At 35.2% G+C, this 17,789-nt stretch overlaps 3 protein-coding genes across 6 annotated transcripts; all 3 read right to left on the bottom strand.

The window, feature by feature from the left end:
* Positions 1 to 1,197: 1,197 nt before the first annotated feature.
* LOC137836108 (transcription termination factor MTERF4, chloroplastic) lies at positions 1,198 to 5,976 on the bottom strand. Its single transcript, XM_068644959.1, has 5 exons — positions 3,999 to 5,976; positions 3,759 to 3,872; positions 3,328 to 3,510; positions 2,230 to 2,447; positions 1,198 to 1,720 (listed from the first exon to the last, which is right to left on the bottom strand). The coding sequence occupies exons 1-5, from the start codon at positions 4,974 to 4,976 to the stop codon at positions 1,390 to 1,392; spliced, it is 1,824 nt and encodes a 607-aa protein (XP_068501060.1). The 5' UTR covers positions 4,977 to 5,976; the 3' UTR covers positions 1,198 to 1,389.
* Positions 5,977 to 6,703: 727 nt separating this feature from the next.
* Positions 6,704 to 10,879, bottom strand: LOC137836107 (U-box domain-containing protein 35-like). Of its 4 annotated transcripts, none has more exons than XM_068644957.1 (11): positions 10,506 to 10,773; positions 10,234 to 10,355; positions 10,018 to 10,139; positions 9,691 to 9,893; positions 9,556 to 9,601; positions 9,397 to 9,476; positions 9,190 to 9,287; positions 8,907 to 9,011; positions 8,392 to 8,820; positions 7,076 to 7,840; positions 6,704 to 6,975 (listed from the first exon to the last, which is right to left on the bottom strand). In XM_068644957.1, exons 1-11 carry the CDS (start codon positions 10,729 to 10,731, stop codon positions 6,886 to 6,888), a joined length of 2,286 nt encoding a protein of 761 aa, XP_068501058.1. In that variant the 5' UTR covers positions 10,732 to 10,773; the 3' UTR covers positions 6,704 to 6,885. The 4 variants fall into 4 exon arrangements, with proteins under 4 accessions (XP_068501058.1, XP_068501059.1, XP_068501057.1 ...); XM_068644958.1 differs by having other exon boundaries at positions 6,704 to 6,963; positions 10,506 to 10,768; XM_068644956.1 differs by having other exon boundaries at positions 6,704 to 6,963; positions 9,190 to 9,472; positions 10,506 to 10,879.
* A 3,225-nt stretch (positions 10,880 to 14,104) lies between these two features.
* LOC137836114 (pollen receptor-like kinase 4) lies at positions 14,105 to 16,933 on the bottom strand. Its single transcript, XM_068644965.1, has 3 exons — positions 15,944 to 16,933; positions 15,174 to 15,866; positions 14,105 to 15,075 (listed from the first exon to the last, which is right to left on the bottom strand). Exons 1-3 carry the CDS (start codon positions 16,686 to 16,688, stop codon positions 14,429 to 14,431), a joined length of 2,085 nt encoding a protein of 694 aa, XP_068501066.1. The 5' UTR covers positions 16,689 to 16,933; the 3' UTR covers positions 14,105 to 14,428.
* Between the last annotated feature and the right edge of the window lie 856 nt (positions 16,934 to 17,789).

Here is a 17,789-nt window from a genome sequence, read left to right on the forward strand (position 1 = left end):
ATTTATTGTGGTAGCTATTATTTATTTTTGCAATAACTTAGCTCTAACATCTTAGGTTGTAAACTATATATAAGGAGTTCAATTCTTACCGGTGACATAGAAAAGATTGAGAAATTTGAGGGAAAGGAAACAGGAAAAATATATCATTTTAAATAAAAAAATTATCTTGGAATATTTTTAAAATAAAATGAATAGTATGTTATGTAATAAGAATTACAACTATGATTTTGACATCCTATATTTATTTGAAAACAATGTCTTCGTTTAGTTTGTGATACTTTAAACCAAGCTCATTTCTCTAAAAAAAATCTGCCTTTAATTTTATCAAAATTCAACTAATCACTTAAAAACATGCACAGGTAAATATTCTGAGCAGCTTATTTTACTCGACTAATCTGCCTACTTCCTTGTATTTGAAGAAAGTATTAAATAAGAAAGTATTCGGATTTTGAATTATATAATTTAAAATATACTTTTAAATTCTTTAATCTAAAAATCTTACAGGCAATTTAGTCTTTTTCTAAGACTACGCAGATATGCATGAAGACAGTATTGGTGGAGTAAGAAGAGCCTTTTCAAGAAATGGGTGAGATATCAAACTAAAATAATCATAGCCACGTGCCCCAAAGAATTTAACATGTGCCCATCTCGAACCATAGATTGTTAGTCGTAACGTTGTCTTTTCAATGATGATCATTCAGAAGATTTGTTTTTTATCAATAAATCATACAAGCAAGTTCTGTAAATCCAACTTGTAGACTCTTCATACAAATTTTTTTTTAATCCCACTAAATAAAAAAATTCTTAAACAATCTGTCAAAAATCTAAATTTACCCCAAAATTTTCAATCTGTCAGAAAATCCCTAATCTACCAAAAATCTTAATTTGCCCACAATCTGTTCAAAAATTCTCAAACCCAACCAGCTAAAAAAATCTCAATCTAATTTAAAAATCTCTAACCCTAAACTTAATACGTTCAGTATCCAACGCAAAATCTCAATCTAATTTAAAAATCTCTAACCCTAAACTTAATATGTTCAGTATCCAACTCGCGAGTTTGCGTGAGTTTACTCAAAAACGCGAGTTTACTTACAAATCAACTCATAACCCTTCAATGGTAAATGATGTTCATTCTTGAATGCAAGATTGATGAATAGAGCTAGTCCGTAGCACCTTGCATGGATGATATAATCGTAATTAGACTAATTATGCATCAATTTCTCATTTGATGTTCAATTTTTTGTTAAAAAAAATACTTTTTTTCGTAATTGAAAGAATTTCTATCTCTTTGAAAATAATTACAAGGAACACCCAAAAATCTAACGTGCTAAGCTTGGCTGCAAGGGAAACCTAAAATTACAATACAACTATTGATATTCACAGGCTTCATTACACGGGAGGAGAGACGGGCATCCTTCCAATACCCATAAATTCAGCAGCAAATTCTTCATCATTTTTTCCCAGCATCTCCTTTAAGCTACATTTGATGTCCCTTCTTTTCAACACCCAATATCTTGGCTTTATCTTCTTCTCTAGTGAATAGCTAAAATACCGAGGGTAACTCACCACATCTCTTACTGGCCTCTCCATTGAGTTCACAAGGAATTCTATTTTTGGCTTAAGAACCCCCTCTATACTGTACCCAAGAAGAGGAGAAAATGTACGTACCATAAATGCAATGTCTTCCTCTGAAAGACCTGACTTCATCAAGTACATTATCCTGCAAACATCAACAGATAAAATTACTAGATAATAAACAAAATGACATTGTTTGTATCTTTTTTTTTGTTTTATGTTATCTTTCATGTGATGACACATATGATAGTTGGAACCTAAGATGTCAGACTTGCTCAGATGTCGGGTTTTATTTGAGTTTTATAAATAAAAATGACACCTCAATCACTAGGTGAGAAGCAGGTTCATTTTCACGTTTTTGCTGATGAAATGTGACATTTATGGAGTGGTCATGATACAGTTGAAGCAATTAGGAAATCATTATTTTCTTTTATTTTTCATCAGACAAAACTGAAACTTGCGTCAGAACAATATCATCGTTATATCATTAAAAAATCTAACGCACCACAATTATTTTGAAATAGAATATACTTGCTGCTGGAAAATGACACAAGGTGCATAGTAAATGTATAAACGTTAGTTGGGTAAGAGTAAACAAATATGATACTGAAACAACGGTACAAAATATATAAAATAGATTAGTCAGAGCAATACCTTTGCAGTAAAGTTTTGTCAATGTCAGAAACAAGTAATTCAGGATACTTTCTGATAACCCCAGGAAGGAAAGTCTTACGAACGCCAACCCTACAAAGGAATTCAATCTTCCTTTCTAAAGTTCTTTTAATGCTGGAAGCAAAAATTTCAGGGCAGCGGGCAAGTATTCTTCCAATAGTTTCTTTATCTAAATCCATATTTTGAAACAACGTAACAATCTGCAGACAACAACGAGCAAGAGATTTGAATAGAAAATTTCTGAACATTATTTTCTATAGAACTGGACAGGGTGAAGCATTATATAGACTAAACAGCTTAAATACTTTCCTAAAAAGACTTGTAGTAACAAACAATTATCCTAATTAATTTCTAATAATTACAATAATTATAAAGCAATTAGTGGGTACATTACAACACATCACTTCAGGCTAGAGAATAGAAATTGGAAATCTATTATTTCGAACTTGGCAATAAGGTCATGGAAGGTCATGGAAAATCTTCATAGGTAGTCCTTTCATAAACACATCAGCTAATTGACAAGCTATCTGACAGAAAAATTACTCAAAGGAATGGGCAAAGGAACATTTAGTAGGTTTAGATGATTGTTGTTGTTGAGTCAGTTATGTTTTCCTTTCCTTGCTCAAAGGAACATTGCTCAAATCTTTCAATATACAAGTCATCCAATCAGTTTTTGTTATCATCAAAACATAAGAACATAAGCACAACATATGATATCCTGGTCATCAGACCATCCAATGGTTCATAGACTGTCTAGGGGCTCAACAACTTGATTGCAGAATATTCTACTCTTATGCCCCTTATTATTGATGCAAATACATTTTACTAAAAATGCGATCAATTTTTAATGGTACTTTCTCTTGATAGACTTTCACTAAACCTTGAAGTCATTTGTAATTATATTCTCTAGTTCTACTATTCCTACCTATGATGTTGTTCAGGAAAAGTTGATGCAACTTTCCACTCCTTATACTTTTTAAAGCACTTCAAAGTGGGGAATTCCTTTGCCCTATTCTCTCACTTCTCTCATTATGTCATTTGTTACAAATTAAACACTTGATTGAAGCTAAAAATAAATACCTGTAGAAAGTCTTTGGGCTTCCGTAGTAGTAGTTGAGGACTTCTAGCAATAACCTGATTTAACTTTTTATTCCGAACTCCAAGTTTAGCAAACTGATCTACCATCAACTCCAGCTTGCTAGTTGAACAGCTTAATAGATGAGGGTGGCTTTCAATTGCACGGTCTATCTGTGTCTTTGGAACCTATATTGAAGCCTTCTATTATTAGTTCAGTCCTTCTATAAATTCCTCATTCAGGGTGGTATGGAAGGTTGTTGAACTATTTAAATATAATTAGTTCCATTTCACTATAGAATATGTTTTCATGTAAATTATTGAAAAACAATAATTCAAATAAATGTCCTTAGTTTCCTTTCAGTGATGATAACTAAAGTTACATATGCATCCGAAATCAAATGGATACAAGTAATCATGACAGAACAAAATGGTACCTTGATAGAATACGAAAAAGAAAGGAGCTCCGCATAATTTTCTTGAAAACTTGTCGACAGAAGCCAAGGATATTTTAGCAGCAACTTGGCATAATCTTGATCAGCCACGTTAATCTAGACAATAACATAATATTAATATATTAATTCAAAAGGTAGAAACTGAGATTAACATGATGTGTGGAATAAATTATAAGGCAAAGAGGTAACGGAGAATAGATGGAAGGGACGGTAGGTTGGTACCTGCTTGAAGGTGAGGAGTCTAGCTTGAAGGAGTTGAAGATTCCAGAAGAGAAGAGGAGGAAAAGCCAGTACTATGTTTGAGATGCGAGATGTGGGAATTCCAAAATTGTGGAGAGAATCAAGTATGTGTGTTAAGTGGTTGTCTACGGATAAGTGAAGGAGACGAGGGAAGGATTGGATTAAGAAACAGAAAGCGGAATCTGGGGAAGCTAAGATGTTTAGGCCACCAGGCTTTGCTTGAAGCTTTTCGAAAAAGGAGAAAGTGCGTTGCAAGTCTTCGTCAATTGAAATAGACAAGTGGCGCATCGTGAGGCGAATGTTTCTAATGAGCAACGAAGGGTAGTGATCGTTATCGTTATCAACGGGAGAAAAGAAGAGTTGTTTGATGCGTGTAACCTTGTGTATGAGAGAGGGGAGGGTGTGAGCGGAGAGATATCCGGCGACGTTGATAGACCAAGAGATAGTGAGACCAAGAGTCTCTAAGTAGGCAATTTTCCCCTTGTCTCCCTTTTGAGCGGCAACACGAAGAATCTTGTCCTTGAAGCTCAACCCTGCAAATTCTTTATCTGCCTCCCACCCCCACTCATCCAAATCCCTCACACCTTCCATCAACATCTTCACATACCCCGGGCAATTCCACGCGATGGACAACGATTCCTCCTCTGTCACTCCCAATTCTCCCAGATAACTTGAAATCGCCCTGCGAGCTTCCTGCACTTCCCATTCCCGTTTGGATTCAGATTCAGATTCAGATTCAGAGAGACCCTGTCTCTGTGCCTGTGCCTCCTCCTCCGAACCACAACCACAACGCCAATTTGATCTTCTTCTTCTCGGTTTATCATTACCCACTTCAAATGGCGTGGGAGGATGCGTGGATAGCACGCACTTACTCATCACAAAACAACCCTCAAGCTTGTGTGGCACTGGGAATGGGACTGCAACAGGGACAAACCAATTTGTTTGCATTTTAACCAACATCTTCACATTCAGATAACCACTATACGCATCCCCTTGCTATCCTAAAACCCCCTCAGTATATAAATTCTAATTCTAAACCCTCTGACTGTCACCTTCAAAACCCAACTTCAAATATACTACCATAATTTTCTTATATATCTATACTTATGTATAAACATATTCTCCTCTTAACTTTTTTTTATACAATTTACTTATTGTACCCTTATTTATTAAACATACAATTGTTTTTATGAGATTTGGTTTTGAAAACTAAATTTCTTTTTAAAACTGTACTGCACAGGTGGTTGGTTGGGACTCGGTGTATGGTATAGACAGGTCAGTTTGACTCTTGAGCTAGTAAAGTGGGTCATGTGATTGGGTCTCGTTTTGTTGGTAAGCCCGTTGAAGCGTAATTAAAATAACCTTTTATATGTTGATGTAGGGCTATTAGTAAAAGCCATTTTTTAACTTAGAGGTACATGTTAGGACACATAATAGTTAAGTTACGTAAACATACTTTAACCTAAGTTCGTGTATTTAGGGCATGCGGAGATTAAGGTACATGAGTAGTAAAAGATATAAAAGATAACGTTGTATCATGAGTAAGGTGTCCACGTAAGTAGAATATCTCCCTGTTGGTGGCGTCTAAGATGGTGCCCTGCTGACAGGTGGTTGTTCTGTTATTATTTTATGTTCTCCTTAGAGATAAAATTTCTTTATAGCACCTCGAGAGAAGGCGCCCTTGAACAAAAAGGTTTCTTGTTAGGAATGTTTTGAGTTGAGATTAGATTCTTGTGAGAGAAAGTTGTCACAAGGGATAAGCTTTAAAGGGGCTTGAAACCCCAGGTCAAGGTACGTGGTTTCTGAGTCTGAAACTGAATGCTTCTTAAATTTTAGTAAGTCCTCATTAACTTGATCATCAACGGAGTCGCGTTCTAGTTCAACAAGATGTAGAACAGATTCCAGAAGAGATCAACCGGAGCTAAAACTTGTCACCAAAATCAACGGAAGAGAAAGTCAACCGGCAAAAACAAAAACTAATATTTTATTAAAAATTAATATCTGTTGGTTGGTTATGTTTTAAGATGTGTACTACATTTTTCTCTTTTGTTTAATTTGTACGATGATAAAAATCTAATGTACATACAAAAATAATTTTGGATTAGTTGAAATTAAAAGCAAAAGATAATATATAAAAAAAATAATATATTGATTAATCAATGTCTTTTTTCTTCTCCTCTCATTTGAGTTATTTTATTTGATATGTGAGATTTTGTATAAGAACCGAATGTGGATGTGTTCATTCTTTCTTTTTGTTATTGTCTTAAAATAAGGAATAAAATGAATTTTTTTTAACAACATCTTGATTTTGTTGAAACCTGATATATTACAACTTTTCTATAATAAAATTAATAAGAAAAAAGAGAAAACAATTGGAGAGTGAAATGAAAATTATAAATAAATTGATAGTCCGTTTTTTCTATTTTATTAATAGTTATAAATTTTGAATTTCTATTGAGTTATAATGTGTGGGGTTTTATTTATAAAAAAAAGAATATTATAAAACCATGTAAAGAAAATCTTTTACAATGTTATTTAAAACTGATCCATTTCATATCTCAAGTGTTTTATTTATTTTTCTTAAATTTTATAATAGGAAAATATTACATAGAAGGAAATTTATTATTTTTCCATATTTTAATGGATTAGATAAGAAAATGAAAAATATAAGTGACGTTGAACAAGAATAGAACAAGAATGAGTCTTGTTGAATGTGTGCATTGTCAACTAGAAACAACTTTTTGTTTATACTTTTTCTCTGACCGAGTTTAGATCCTACATGCATGTACATCGGAAACATCATTTTTACATTACTGCAGAATAAAGCAGTCTCGTCTATATTAATAAATAAATAAATATATACATATATTTAAGGATTTCCTTCTGTGGGCGTTGATGGAGCTGATGAGCCTACGGAATGTACAAAGCGCGGGTCGCTCATCACATCCTGCAACATGACCTCAATAAGGTCATGGAAATCCATGTAAATATTACGAAATTATGATAATTAAATAATTTTTATGTTATATTAGGTGATTTGGGAGCTAGAAAGTAGGAACCTGTTGCACAGAAGTTTCAGTGTGGCAGGGTGAAGGCGCAATGCATCCTAAAATGATGGGCAACGACTGCACTGTCATGTTTTCTTCGGCAAAGTCTCTCAATTTATCAAGCTCTGGCAACACCACTTTGGCAAGGTCTGGCCTGTCTTTTCGCCTGAGTTCCGCACACTTGACTGCCATTTTTGCAAGGCACAGGACTTGTTGAAGAGGCCAATCGGTTACGGATGGGTCCAGCATTTCCTCAAAGGTGTCATTCTCTATAGCCTCTCCAGCACGGTAAGCTAATCCCATTGGAGTTCTGCCTGTCAATAGTTGAAGAAAAATTATTCCAAGAGAGTAAACATCCGACTTCACGCCAAGCATTCCTGTTTGCTGATACTCAGGATCAATATAACAAAATGTTCCAGCTGCTGATGTCATGCAGCATTGTGTTACGTTTTCGGCTACTTGTGGGACAAGCCTTGCCAATCCAACATCGCTTATCTTACTCACATAATTCTGGTCTAGCAAAATGTTGCCTGGTTTCAGATCACGGTGTACAAAAGGTTCAGGCTTGGTCTGATGCAGGAATAGTAGGCCCGTCGCTATCTCAGCAGCAATTCGGAACCTCAGCTGCCAAGACAGAACACTGTTATTCCTTTTTCGAAACAGACAATCTTCTAGGCTTCCATTAGCCATATATTCATAAATCAGTACGCCATACTCCGGACACGCTCCTAGAAGAAGTACCATGTTTGGGTGTCTTATGCAGCTCAGAATGTCAATCTGCACACGCACATTTATATGTTTAGGATTGATTGCAAATACTACTACCACAACATATTTGACTAGTATATGCTATTGGTATACCCCCACAACATAATTCAGTTCCAGGCATTATGAATCAGAACTCAGAACACTATAAAAGTAGAAAGGAGGCTTTAAATTATGCATGCTTTTAGGTTTACCCTTGATATCCAAAATTCTCCTTCTCTTTCTCTACTCCCTTTACGTGTATGTGTCTTTGGAATTGGCTAGATATCATTGGGAAGTGATGGAGGAGTGTCCATCCCAATTTTGGGTTTTAAGAAATGGATTAGAAAAAGGAAAGAAGAAAGAGATGTAACGAGAAGTTCGAGATAGAAAAGAATGATGTGGAAGAGATGCTAGCTGTTCAACTATATGGATATCACTGTTGGGATTTCATCAGATTTTCAAGGTCTCAATCATGCCCATAAAAGGCCAAGCCTAACGTAAACGAGATGAAATGGAAACATGTTATGGAGTCAAATACAAAAAAAGTGGTGTAGAATTACTCATGTCCACTGGTTGATCACCTCTTGCTGAAACTGTGACTTCCCTTGAGCAGCATCTGGACGTAGAACCTTGACAGCGACTGGAGTGTGATCAAGGAAACATTTAAAAACAGGGCCATAACCTCCTTCCCCGATTTTCTGGGATTCAGCAAAGAAGTTCGTAGCTGCTTCAATCTGCTCTATACTGTATCTTCTATATCTTACATCAGTTTGGGTTAGATTGTCCAAAAGCTTCCTCATCTTCTCTGCTTCTTTAAGAGCTTTAACTTCAACACTCGCTCTTCTGTGTGTTTCAATCTCAGCAATTTTCTTCGATGCTTCAGCAGTTTCCATGGCTGCTCTACGTCTCGCTTTCTCTTGCTCTGCAATTGCCAGCGCAGCTTCCTGAGCCAAATGTGCCTCTTCTAATTTGTGTTTTTCCTCCATTCTCCAGTCTTTCAACTCCATTAACTGTAGCAACCAAAATAGTTGTACCAGTTGAAATCCCACTAACACATTTATAGAAAAAGGGACTATATATACTTTTCAGAATATACCTTCTGCTGGGCTGTTAGTGCTTCTCTGCATGCTGCATTGTACATCTCCATCGATTGCTTTACCTCAAGCTTCAGCCTCCTGACATCAGCTTCTGCTTCTTCATCCTAAATTATTTTAGCAAAGGGAAGTTGATACCTTCAATGGTCACGTATCAATGGGCTCACAACAATGATTAAACAATTTTACTTATTTGAAATGTAATATTGATATATAACAAATCAGTAGAAGTGGTGTATAAAGAATAAAGGAAAAACACATGTCCTCGCTAACTCACTCACTCACCATGCTCTGTGATGAATAAGAGAATGATGTTCTACTGCTTTCATGAGAGACAGAAGTATGGGGTGAACTGGGGTCATTGAACCTGAGTCCCAATCGGGCTGATCCAAAATTATGATCTGAACTGTTAGAAACATGCGAAGTTCGGCCTGCCTCAATACAGTCATAAACGGAGGATGAACGACCAGTGCTTGGCCTATTAGAGCTTACAAAAGATATTTCTGTATCTGAGTCTGGGAAGTCCACGCATGATATTCCAGTCGTGCCTCTTCTTGGAAATGGAGACCTGCCTCAACCGAACCGAACCAAGGAAACCATGTTATATTATTATTATGGGTTGGACTTTGAATGGTTTGACTAAAGACTTACTTAAAAGATTCATCGAGCCAGCCCTGAGGTTTGATTGACGTCCCGTCTGCAGATACATACATGATTAAAAGTGCAGGGCAAGAAAGAATTGATAGATGCCGAACAAACTGTATATTATATATGACAGAAACAAACCTCTCGTATTCGCATTTCTGAAGGGTATTTCAGGATGATGTTCCTCCTTGTTCTTTAGATTACGTATGTGGCTCAGAAGTGGGGATGTATGTGCGGCTGGACGAGTAGCATTCCGAACTGACGAGATTTTTCCCTTAGAAACGATAAACACGGTACAAAAGTCCGGCGCCCCCTTTAATATGCTACTTGACGATGACTTAAATCTGCACAAGGAAAAACGAAATTAAGAAAGGTACAATGACTTGCATTCTGTACACAAATATCAAAATTATTCTCCTTTTAAAAATAGTTACGAATGCAATCTTAATTTCAGATACGGAATCCTACCGAATAAACCCACGCCTGGATGTTGCACCAATCACCAAGTTTTCAATTGCAGCATAAGAGACATATTCTGTTATTGCTTTCACATCATCATGGTCTTGAAGAAGGACATCAAGGCATTGTATCTAAGAAAATATTTTTTACAGCAGTAAATCATACCGTGTTATTATCACTAATTTGAGTAAAAAAAAAAAAAAAAAAACAAAGCGTGAGACCTACATCTTTGCGTGTACAATAGCAGTGGAAAGGGAGAAACAAATCCTTCATAGAGGTATCATGTTGGTATCTATGAGGAGATACGGATGAATTGGTGATGTTACAAATAATGGCCTCGCTACCCCCTGTTGCGATTGAAAAAACAAAACAAATAACAAGTGTTTTATTGGCGTGTAGTTACATAAACCATTTTCACCTTCCCCTAGTTTCTTTAAGAATATTATTATATCGAGAAGAAAACAAGAAATAGCTATGAATAAGAGGAGAGGACTTACTGGAAACAGATGTCCCGTGCAAAACGTGGAGGAGAATAACTGTTTGACCTCTGGCTAGCAGAGAATCAACGGCCCATTTAAGAGCGCACGAGCTTCCTTTATCGTTGTCTATAGCCACGGCCACTATTCCATTGCCGCCTCCTCCTCTTCTAATCCCTGATCCCTTCGAATTTGAGTGCCACATTTCTCTTCCTTCATCTGCCTTCTCATCCTTTTCTATAACCATCCCATTCTATTAAGTAACAAAACCCTTTTCTATAGAAAACTACCATAATTTATGCTCTATCGATCACATTTTTCTTTTCTTATCCTATCCGTTAGAGGTAAACACAAAAAACTACAAAATTAAATTAAATACAAAATCCTTAAAAAGCAAAAGTGCTATCAATAACTTGGGACTACTACCCCTAACTTTTCATAATTTCATCATTTTTATTTTATATGTATGACATATTATGCTAAAGTAATCTCCTTTTATTTAGTGGATTTTTACTTTAGAAATATTAGTATTTAAGTGTCAGTTTTTTTCATCAAAATATTTTATTCTCCTTTTAAAACTTTTCCTTGTAAAATTAATGACATTTTTTTTCTTCTCATTTTTAATAAATACTTTTTTTTTTCACTTTGTATAGCTTTCATTATAAAGACTATTAATTATTTTAGATAAAATATCCTATTATCTTTTTTTTTTCTTTTTAACAATATTTTTTCTTCTAAAATTTTTTATTGTTATCTTTAAAGATGTAAACTATTATGTCTTGTATTCAAATAATTTTATTGGTCTTCTATTTATATCGATTGAATTATAATTTATTGAAAAGCTAAAGACTACTTATTATTTTTTTCAAAAACCTGTCCACTATTTAGTTCTTAAAAGACTTTTTTTTTTATGAAATTTAAGTTGTTACTAGTTTTCATTATAAATTAATCGATGTCATACTTACCAACCTAAAAACTATATAGCTATAATCTTACATATATCAATATATTTATTGCTAACAAGTCATGGATTCAAACACGATTCAAGGTTATAGATGGTATGAGTTAATATGGCTTGTATCTGCAGATTATTTCTCACACCATATTTGATGATAAGGGTTTGCATGGATTTGAACGCGCACAGCAGGTGTATGTGTCATGTTGGTATAATACGATAATTTTATCTTGTGTAAATAACTTGAGTTATGTGAAATTTTGAAGCATTCTAAATTGATTCATCTATAATATATTATTTTTTATGATAAAAAAAAATCAGAGTTTGGATCTAGATATTTCCTTTAAAAATAACTCTCTTTCTTGATTATTGTTGTTTTCAATCAAATAAAAAATAAATATGACTATAGATTCTCTAATGATAATGTCTTGGATAGTGTATTTAACATATATCATCTAATACATGAAAAGTCAATAGAATTAGAATATAGATAGGGTTGGTTAAGTCTAATTTGTCTCTCAACAAATTCAATTACAAATTTAATAAAATAAAGTTTAATTTTTTTAAGGCAATTTGAGTTATTAAAAATAATTAATTAAAAAAGGTTGTCTCTTATTGAAGACAAAAAAATTAAAAAGACAAGACAGAAGCAAATTAAAAAGCAGATTGATTCTCAAATTCATTCACAATTGAATTCTTCATCAATTGACACACACATGTCATTCAATTAGCGAATTAATAAAAAAACTTCAATCAATTCATTAAGTTCCTCACCCGCGTTCAAGTGTATACATAGGAGAATTTTAGTCTTTTACCTCTTGAATTAATTAAGCAAGCAAGAGATTGTTAAAAATAAAAGCAAAATAAAGAAGAATTTCAATTAAAGAATAAAATTGAATTATCAACAAGTGTTCAAAAACAATTCCTAATCTGAAATCAAAATTCTACAAGACTAGACCATCCGACACAATTTGTTAGAGAAATTGAAGAGCAAAACTAAATTACCCAGAACCTCATAATTCAATTCGAAATCACAAGAGAATCAATCCAAAAGGTTTATCCTTCCATGTGGAGGCAACACGAAAAGAATTACAAACAAGAAAATAGAAAATTAAGAAAAACGACACAACTAGGTTAGAACATATTCCACTGGGGAGTGTGTTGTGTCTTCTTATATGATTTCTCTTCCTTGTAGATATTGGATTCGAATTCTGTTTTAGATTTTTGTTTCAAATATTCTTTTTATCATATTTATTAGATTTGTTTATCATATTTATTTATCATATGTAGGTTGTGGTAAAACATGTTCCCTAACAACTATACGATGACTAATCAAATGGGTGTTGCTCACTTGATGAAGAGGGTGTACAAGAAGAGGGGGAAGACGATAAGGGGAAGGAGGATGAAGGGGTGGAGGAATGTGGAAGACTTTTTTGTCCGTTAACTAAACTAATAGCTCATGCTGGAATAATGGAATAGGGGATGTTTCCAAGCTCTATGGCTAGATGGCCATGCATTGATGTGGAAACTCCACACCGTGCATTGCCACGTCAGAGCACAAAGCCATCTTATTTTCTGCATTAATCTGGTATCTTGGCTGGGGGAAGGTGTGGTTTTGTTGTTTTGCAGAAAAACTTAATTGTTGCCCAAGGGATATCACTAAGCATAGATGTAGAGGATGAGTTTTTATGATGTTAAGTTACAAATTTTGTATTAGAAACACTAGTCACTATTGGAGCATAACTCGTAGGACTAGAACCCGCTTTGATGCATGACATTACCTTGTGAGGGTTCTCTTTTTTATGATAGGAATCTCTAAGACAACACATCAAATGACTCACATCTTGTTATACAAGTATTTTGAAGCCCCAATTGACAGGTGGGGTTGAGAACAATTCACTAATCTTGTTGAGATTAACTCCTTTTATCAGACCGTGGATGTGTAGTATAGTCTTTTTGTGCAAGAAGTAAATACATGGATGATAGTGTTTTTTTTGAATGGTGATACATGGAGTATTCCTAAAATACTTTTATATATATATATATATATTCAATATATCAATCTCTTTTCATAAATATTTTCAATTGCTCTTAATGAAAGTCTTAAACTAGTTTTAAATAGGACCATCCAACTAAGATTAGAACCAGAGTGACTTACTTTGATACTTCATGCAAGTCATATTTTAGAGTTGGCCTTTGATGTTACTAAGGATGAGTGACCTACTAGTAGGGTTAATTAATATTAACTTTTATAATCTTAACGTGAGTTTAGAATAATAATTTTTATAACTTTTTAAAGAATCTAGTCAAGAGATTCTTCTTGGGAATGACATGAACAATTAGAGAAGAAACACTACATGAATAAATATTATTAACTCGAAAATATTAGGGGCTACACTATACTAGCACTAGATTCTAAAATGATTTCAGTTCCAAAATATATCTTGTATACATAGGCTCTTTTTTATTAGTATGATTTTTTTTGTTATAAACATATTCTCTAGCATAAACAATATACAAAATACATAGTTATTAAAAATAGGTCGACCAATAACAAAGTTAGAACAAATATAAGATAATAAAAAGGAAATTTATCTTATATGTTGAAATATTTTTAGGTGTTCTTGTTAACCGTACTGTGCATATACTTACGAGCAATTGATAATTTTTGTTAATATGTGCATGTGTTGCACAATGACTAGCACTAGAGATTTAAAATTGTTAGATAATGTTTTATACAGAGATAGGTGAAATTAATAAAGGGGTTAACTAATCCTAACTAGTGGACAAAGTAACATTACAAGATGGTTCAGTTAGAGGAATAACAATAAGTGCCTAAGTTATGTTAACAAGAAAACCAGATAGACAGAAGAACTAATTAATTAGTTAAAAATAATTTAAGATTAATTAATAGCATATGTTCATCTTCATGGGGAAAGCCACCTTCCACGCGTACAAATTGGTAGCTTCCAAATAAAGTGAGTGACAATCACACCGCTCTATAAGCATTTCTTTCTGGGGTGATGGGAGAGGAGGAGTATTCTCCAATAATATCATCGTTTTCACTCTCTTTCAAGTCTTCAATTTGCTCAAGAGCTTCCTTGATATCAAGCCTTCTTTCCACATTCTCCTCACAACAACTCAAGCCAATCTTCAAGAGTTTGAGTAATTCAGCTTTACAATTTCCGATTCCTCCCATCTCTACGTCAAACACGTCACTGGTGCGCTTCTCAGTAATCATGGTATTTACCCAACTGGCTATGTCAGAATTAGTATTATGTCTAAGTGTGAGATAGTTTTCAGGGAATTTGCCGGTCAAGATCTCAAGAATCAGAATTCCAAAACTCCACACATCAGTCTTCTTTGTAATGCGCCCAAGTTGAGCATACTCAGGAGATTTGTAAGGCATGATAATTTGTTGGGCATGGTCGATGTTGATGACGGGACTGAGGGCATAATCAGTGAGCTGGGGTTCGAAGGATTTATCCAAAAGCACGTTGGAAGATTTGAGATGACCATGAGGCACAATTACGCTTGGAAGTGCACTGTATAGGTAAGACAAACCCCTAGCTACACCTTTCACGATTTTCAAGCGAGTTGGCCAATCAAGTCCTGGCTTTTGAGAGCTATGATTGCCTGTATGTATGATTAGTAATTACAATAATATTATGTAGCCACGTTGAAAAGTGACAAATGGAATTAAACAAACAAACAAACAAAGTAATAATTATTACCATGAAGATGAGTGGCCAAGCAACCGTTGTGAACAAAGGCAGAGAGTAGAAGCTTTTCTTCCTTTCTGTAATAATAGGCGAGGAGAGGGAGAAGATTGGGATGGCTGAGATTGCCTAGTCTTCTCATGTGCTCGTGGAACTCCTCTCTGGGCACATTGTTCATTTGCTTGTACCTCTTGACAACAACGGCGTAACCGTCTAAAATGACGGCCTTATAGGAGGACCCAAATCCTGCACTTCCTAGAATTTCAGCGGAGGCCTTTAGCAAATCCTGCAAATCAAACCTGGGATCTTGATGCCTCAGGAATGTGAGTTTGCCTTGTTCCCCCCTCCTGGAATGTGAATTTCCATGACCATGACCATGACCTGATGACACCTGCCTAGGACTAGCATCATAGTGATCCGCTAGGCTTTTAGTTTTCACATAAATGGGAGGAACGAGTTTGTTTGAGGCTAGGCCCTGGCCCTGCAACGCCGAGGCCTTATGGCCTTCTGTTGCAGATTGTTCTTGGTGGTGTTGCAGTTGGGATCTTTGAGACCTCAACCGACATATCACCAACACTAAAACCAGGATGGCTAGAACCAGTGCACTCGCCACGAAAGCTAGTAAAGATTTTAGAAGACGCATTTTGGATGGTGTGGCTAACTCTTGGCACTCATTCGTCAGGGGCGCCCCGCATAGTCCTGGGTTCCCTGCAATGCAATATTGATTGATTGATTGAGTTATGAATGAATATGGATGCATAATGAAATGAGAAACATTAAGGTACCGGTAAATGAGGAGGAGCCGAAGGTGATTAGATTGCGCGGAATGGGACCCTCCAAGTCATTGTTAGAAAAATTGATAATCTTCAAAGTATTATTATTATTATGATGTTGAAACTGGGGGATTTGACCTTGAAACTTGTTTGAGTCGAGCCTGAGGACGATTAGAGTAGGCAAGGTGGCAAGAGAGGAAGGAATTTGACCTGTGAACTCATTATTGGCCAAATAGAGTTTCCTCAATTTAAGTAAACCCTTAAATTCATCGTCGGGAATCTGTCCTGAGAAATGGTTATAAGAGAGGTAGAGGGCCTTAAGATTTGGCAGCATCCTGACGCTAGGCAAGGGACCCACAAAGGTGTTGTTCATTAGGCTAACCGAGCGGAGAGCGGGGATTGAAGCCAGAGTCATTATGTCTATGTTTCCTGTTAGGCCCATGTTCTCGAGTCTCAACCCCCAAACCTTGTCCCTCAAACAAAACAGGCCCACCCAGTTCGGAATATTGCCTGAGCAAGGTGGCTTTGAGTTTGTGTTTGAATCCCAACTCTTCAGGGCCCTTGTATTTGTCAACGACTTCTTGAACTTCACCAGCGCCTCCGCATCAGAATACATCGCTTTCGCTGTTGTGCACCAGCATGATGATATTAATATTGATGTCAACACCAATACAACTACGTTACTCTTACCCAAGCTTAACCACAACTTCACAATCATGATTGGTGCGCGCACCACCGAAGCAGAGCGCGCCCCCATTATCACAATCCCAATCACAATCACAATCACAATGATAGGTTTATCATCTTTATCATGCTCCTCATTATTATTACTATTTATTATTTTTATGTACTAATGTTTTTATTACTATACAGCACCATCTTTGATCATTAGTGGCCAAAGGCCAATTTCGATGGAGCTGTTAGGACTAACTCAGAGAGCTAGCAAGAACAGACTCAGCAGAGATGAGGAGGAATAGGCTGAGAATGTGCTAATTTTTTTGCGTCTCATGACAACTTCCTTTTGGTTGTTTTCACAAGTTGAGCTGTTTGGGGAGAGGTCTAAGGAGGTCCTCTGATTTTGTTCCTTCTTTCTTTACAGCCTATGCATTTTACGATGCCAAACCGTGTTCTTTGCCTTAGAACGTAATTCCATTTTCCATTATTAGACTACATTACAATGCATTTTCAACCAAACCACACATCCTATTCAAAATTTATCATATCCTTTTCTCGGCTCCTCTTTAAAAAAAAAACACCCATTTTAACTACTCCAAATATTAATATTTTTATTCTTATTTTATTTTTTAACTTAAACTACTAATATTATATTAGGAATGACAATGTTGGTCTCGTAACCCGCTACTAAAACATGCGGGACAATCTCACTAATCTAGTCCGCTGATCCACTTTGTCTCGTCCCGCATAATCCACAACTTGCACGAGCCAAAAGTAGGGCGGAGCGGGTTGACTTATGTAAATAAAAAATAATTATTTTGTTTTGTAAGGAAAAAAATCATACCCCATTCACTTATTATTGCAGTTGTGACCTTTATTTTATTTTAAAAAAATGAATTTAATGTACTAAAAAAATGAATGTTTTATTTTAATCATCTAAAGGAGTTAGTATTAAGAGTAACCATGAATTTAGTTTGAAAGAAAGTCTTGTATTTAAAATTTGTTAATAAAAAAATAATATAAAAAAGAGATTTCAATAGGATAATTAAAAAATTAGTTATCTTCATTAAAATATTTTGTAGCAAAACTTTGATAAGATACTGTTATACATTAACATGTGCAATGTTTGTTGGATCCCTTAGTTGGTAGGGTGTTAGAAAACTTGTTTTTGGAGTTTTGTATA

Source organism: Phaseolus vulgaris, chromosome 5, assembly GCF_000499845.2.
Source record: "Phaseolus vulgaris cultivar G19833 chromosome 5, P. vulgaris v2.0, whole genome shotgun sequence".
Lineage (NCBI taxonomy): Eukaryota > Viridiplantae > Streptophyta > Magnoliopsida > Fabales > Fabaceae > Phaseolus > Phaseolus vulgaris.

Bases quoted from the DNA above. Each gene is read 5' to 3' on its own strand.
- LOC137836108 (XM_068644959.1), bottom strand. From the start codon at position 4,976: ATGTTGGTTAAAATGCAAACAAATTGGTTTGTCCCTGTTGCAGTCCCA. The intron at 3,873-3,998 runs GTACCAACCTAC...GTTATTGTCTAG, and splicing joins GACTCCTCACCTTCAAGCAG to ATTAACGTGGCTGATCAAGA. The intron at 1,721-2,229 runs GTATTGCTCTGA...TGATGTTTGCAG, and splicing joins GACAAAACTTTACTGCAAAG to GATAATGTACTTGATGAAGT.
- LOC137836107 (XM_068644955.1), bottom strand. From the start codon at position 10,731: ATGGTTATAGAAAAGGATGAGAAGGCAGATGAAGGAAGAGAAATGTGG. The intron at 10,140-10,233 runs GTAGGTCTCACG...ATATTTTCTTAG, and splicing joins GCTATTGTACACGCAAAGAT to ATACAATGCCTTGATGTCCT. The intron at 9,602-9,690 runs GTTTGTTTCTGT...ATGTATCTGCAG, and splicing joins CAGAAATGCGAATACGAGAG to ACGGGACGTCAATCAAACCT.
- LOC137836114 (XM_068644965.1), bottom strand. From the start codon at position 16,688: ATGGGGGCGCGCTCTGCTTCGGTGGTGCGCGCACCAATCATGATTGTG. The intron at 15,867-15,943 runs GTACCTTAATGT...ATTGCATTGCAG, and splicing joins CGGCTCCTCCTCATTTACCG to GGAACCCAGGACTATGCGGG. The intron at 15,076-15,173 runs GTAATAATTATT...TCATACATACAG, and splicing joins CTTGGCCACTCATCTTCATG to GCAATCATAGCTCTCAAAAG.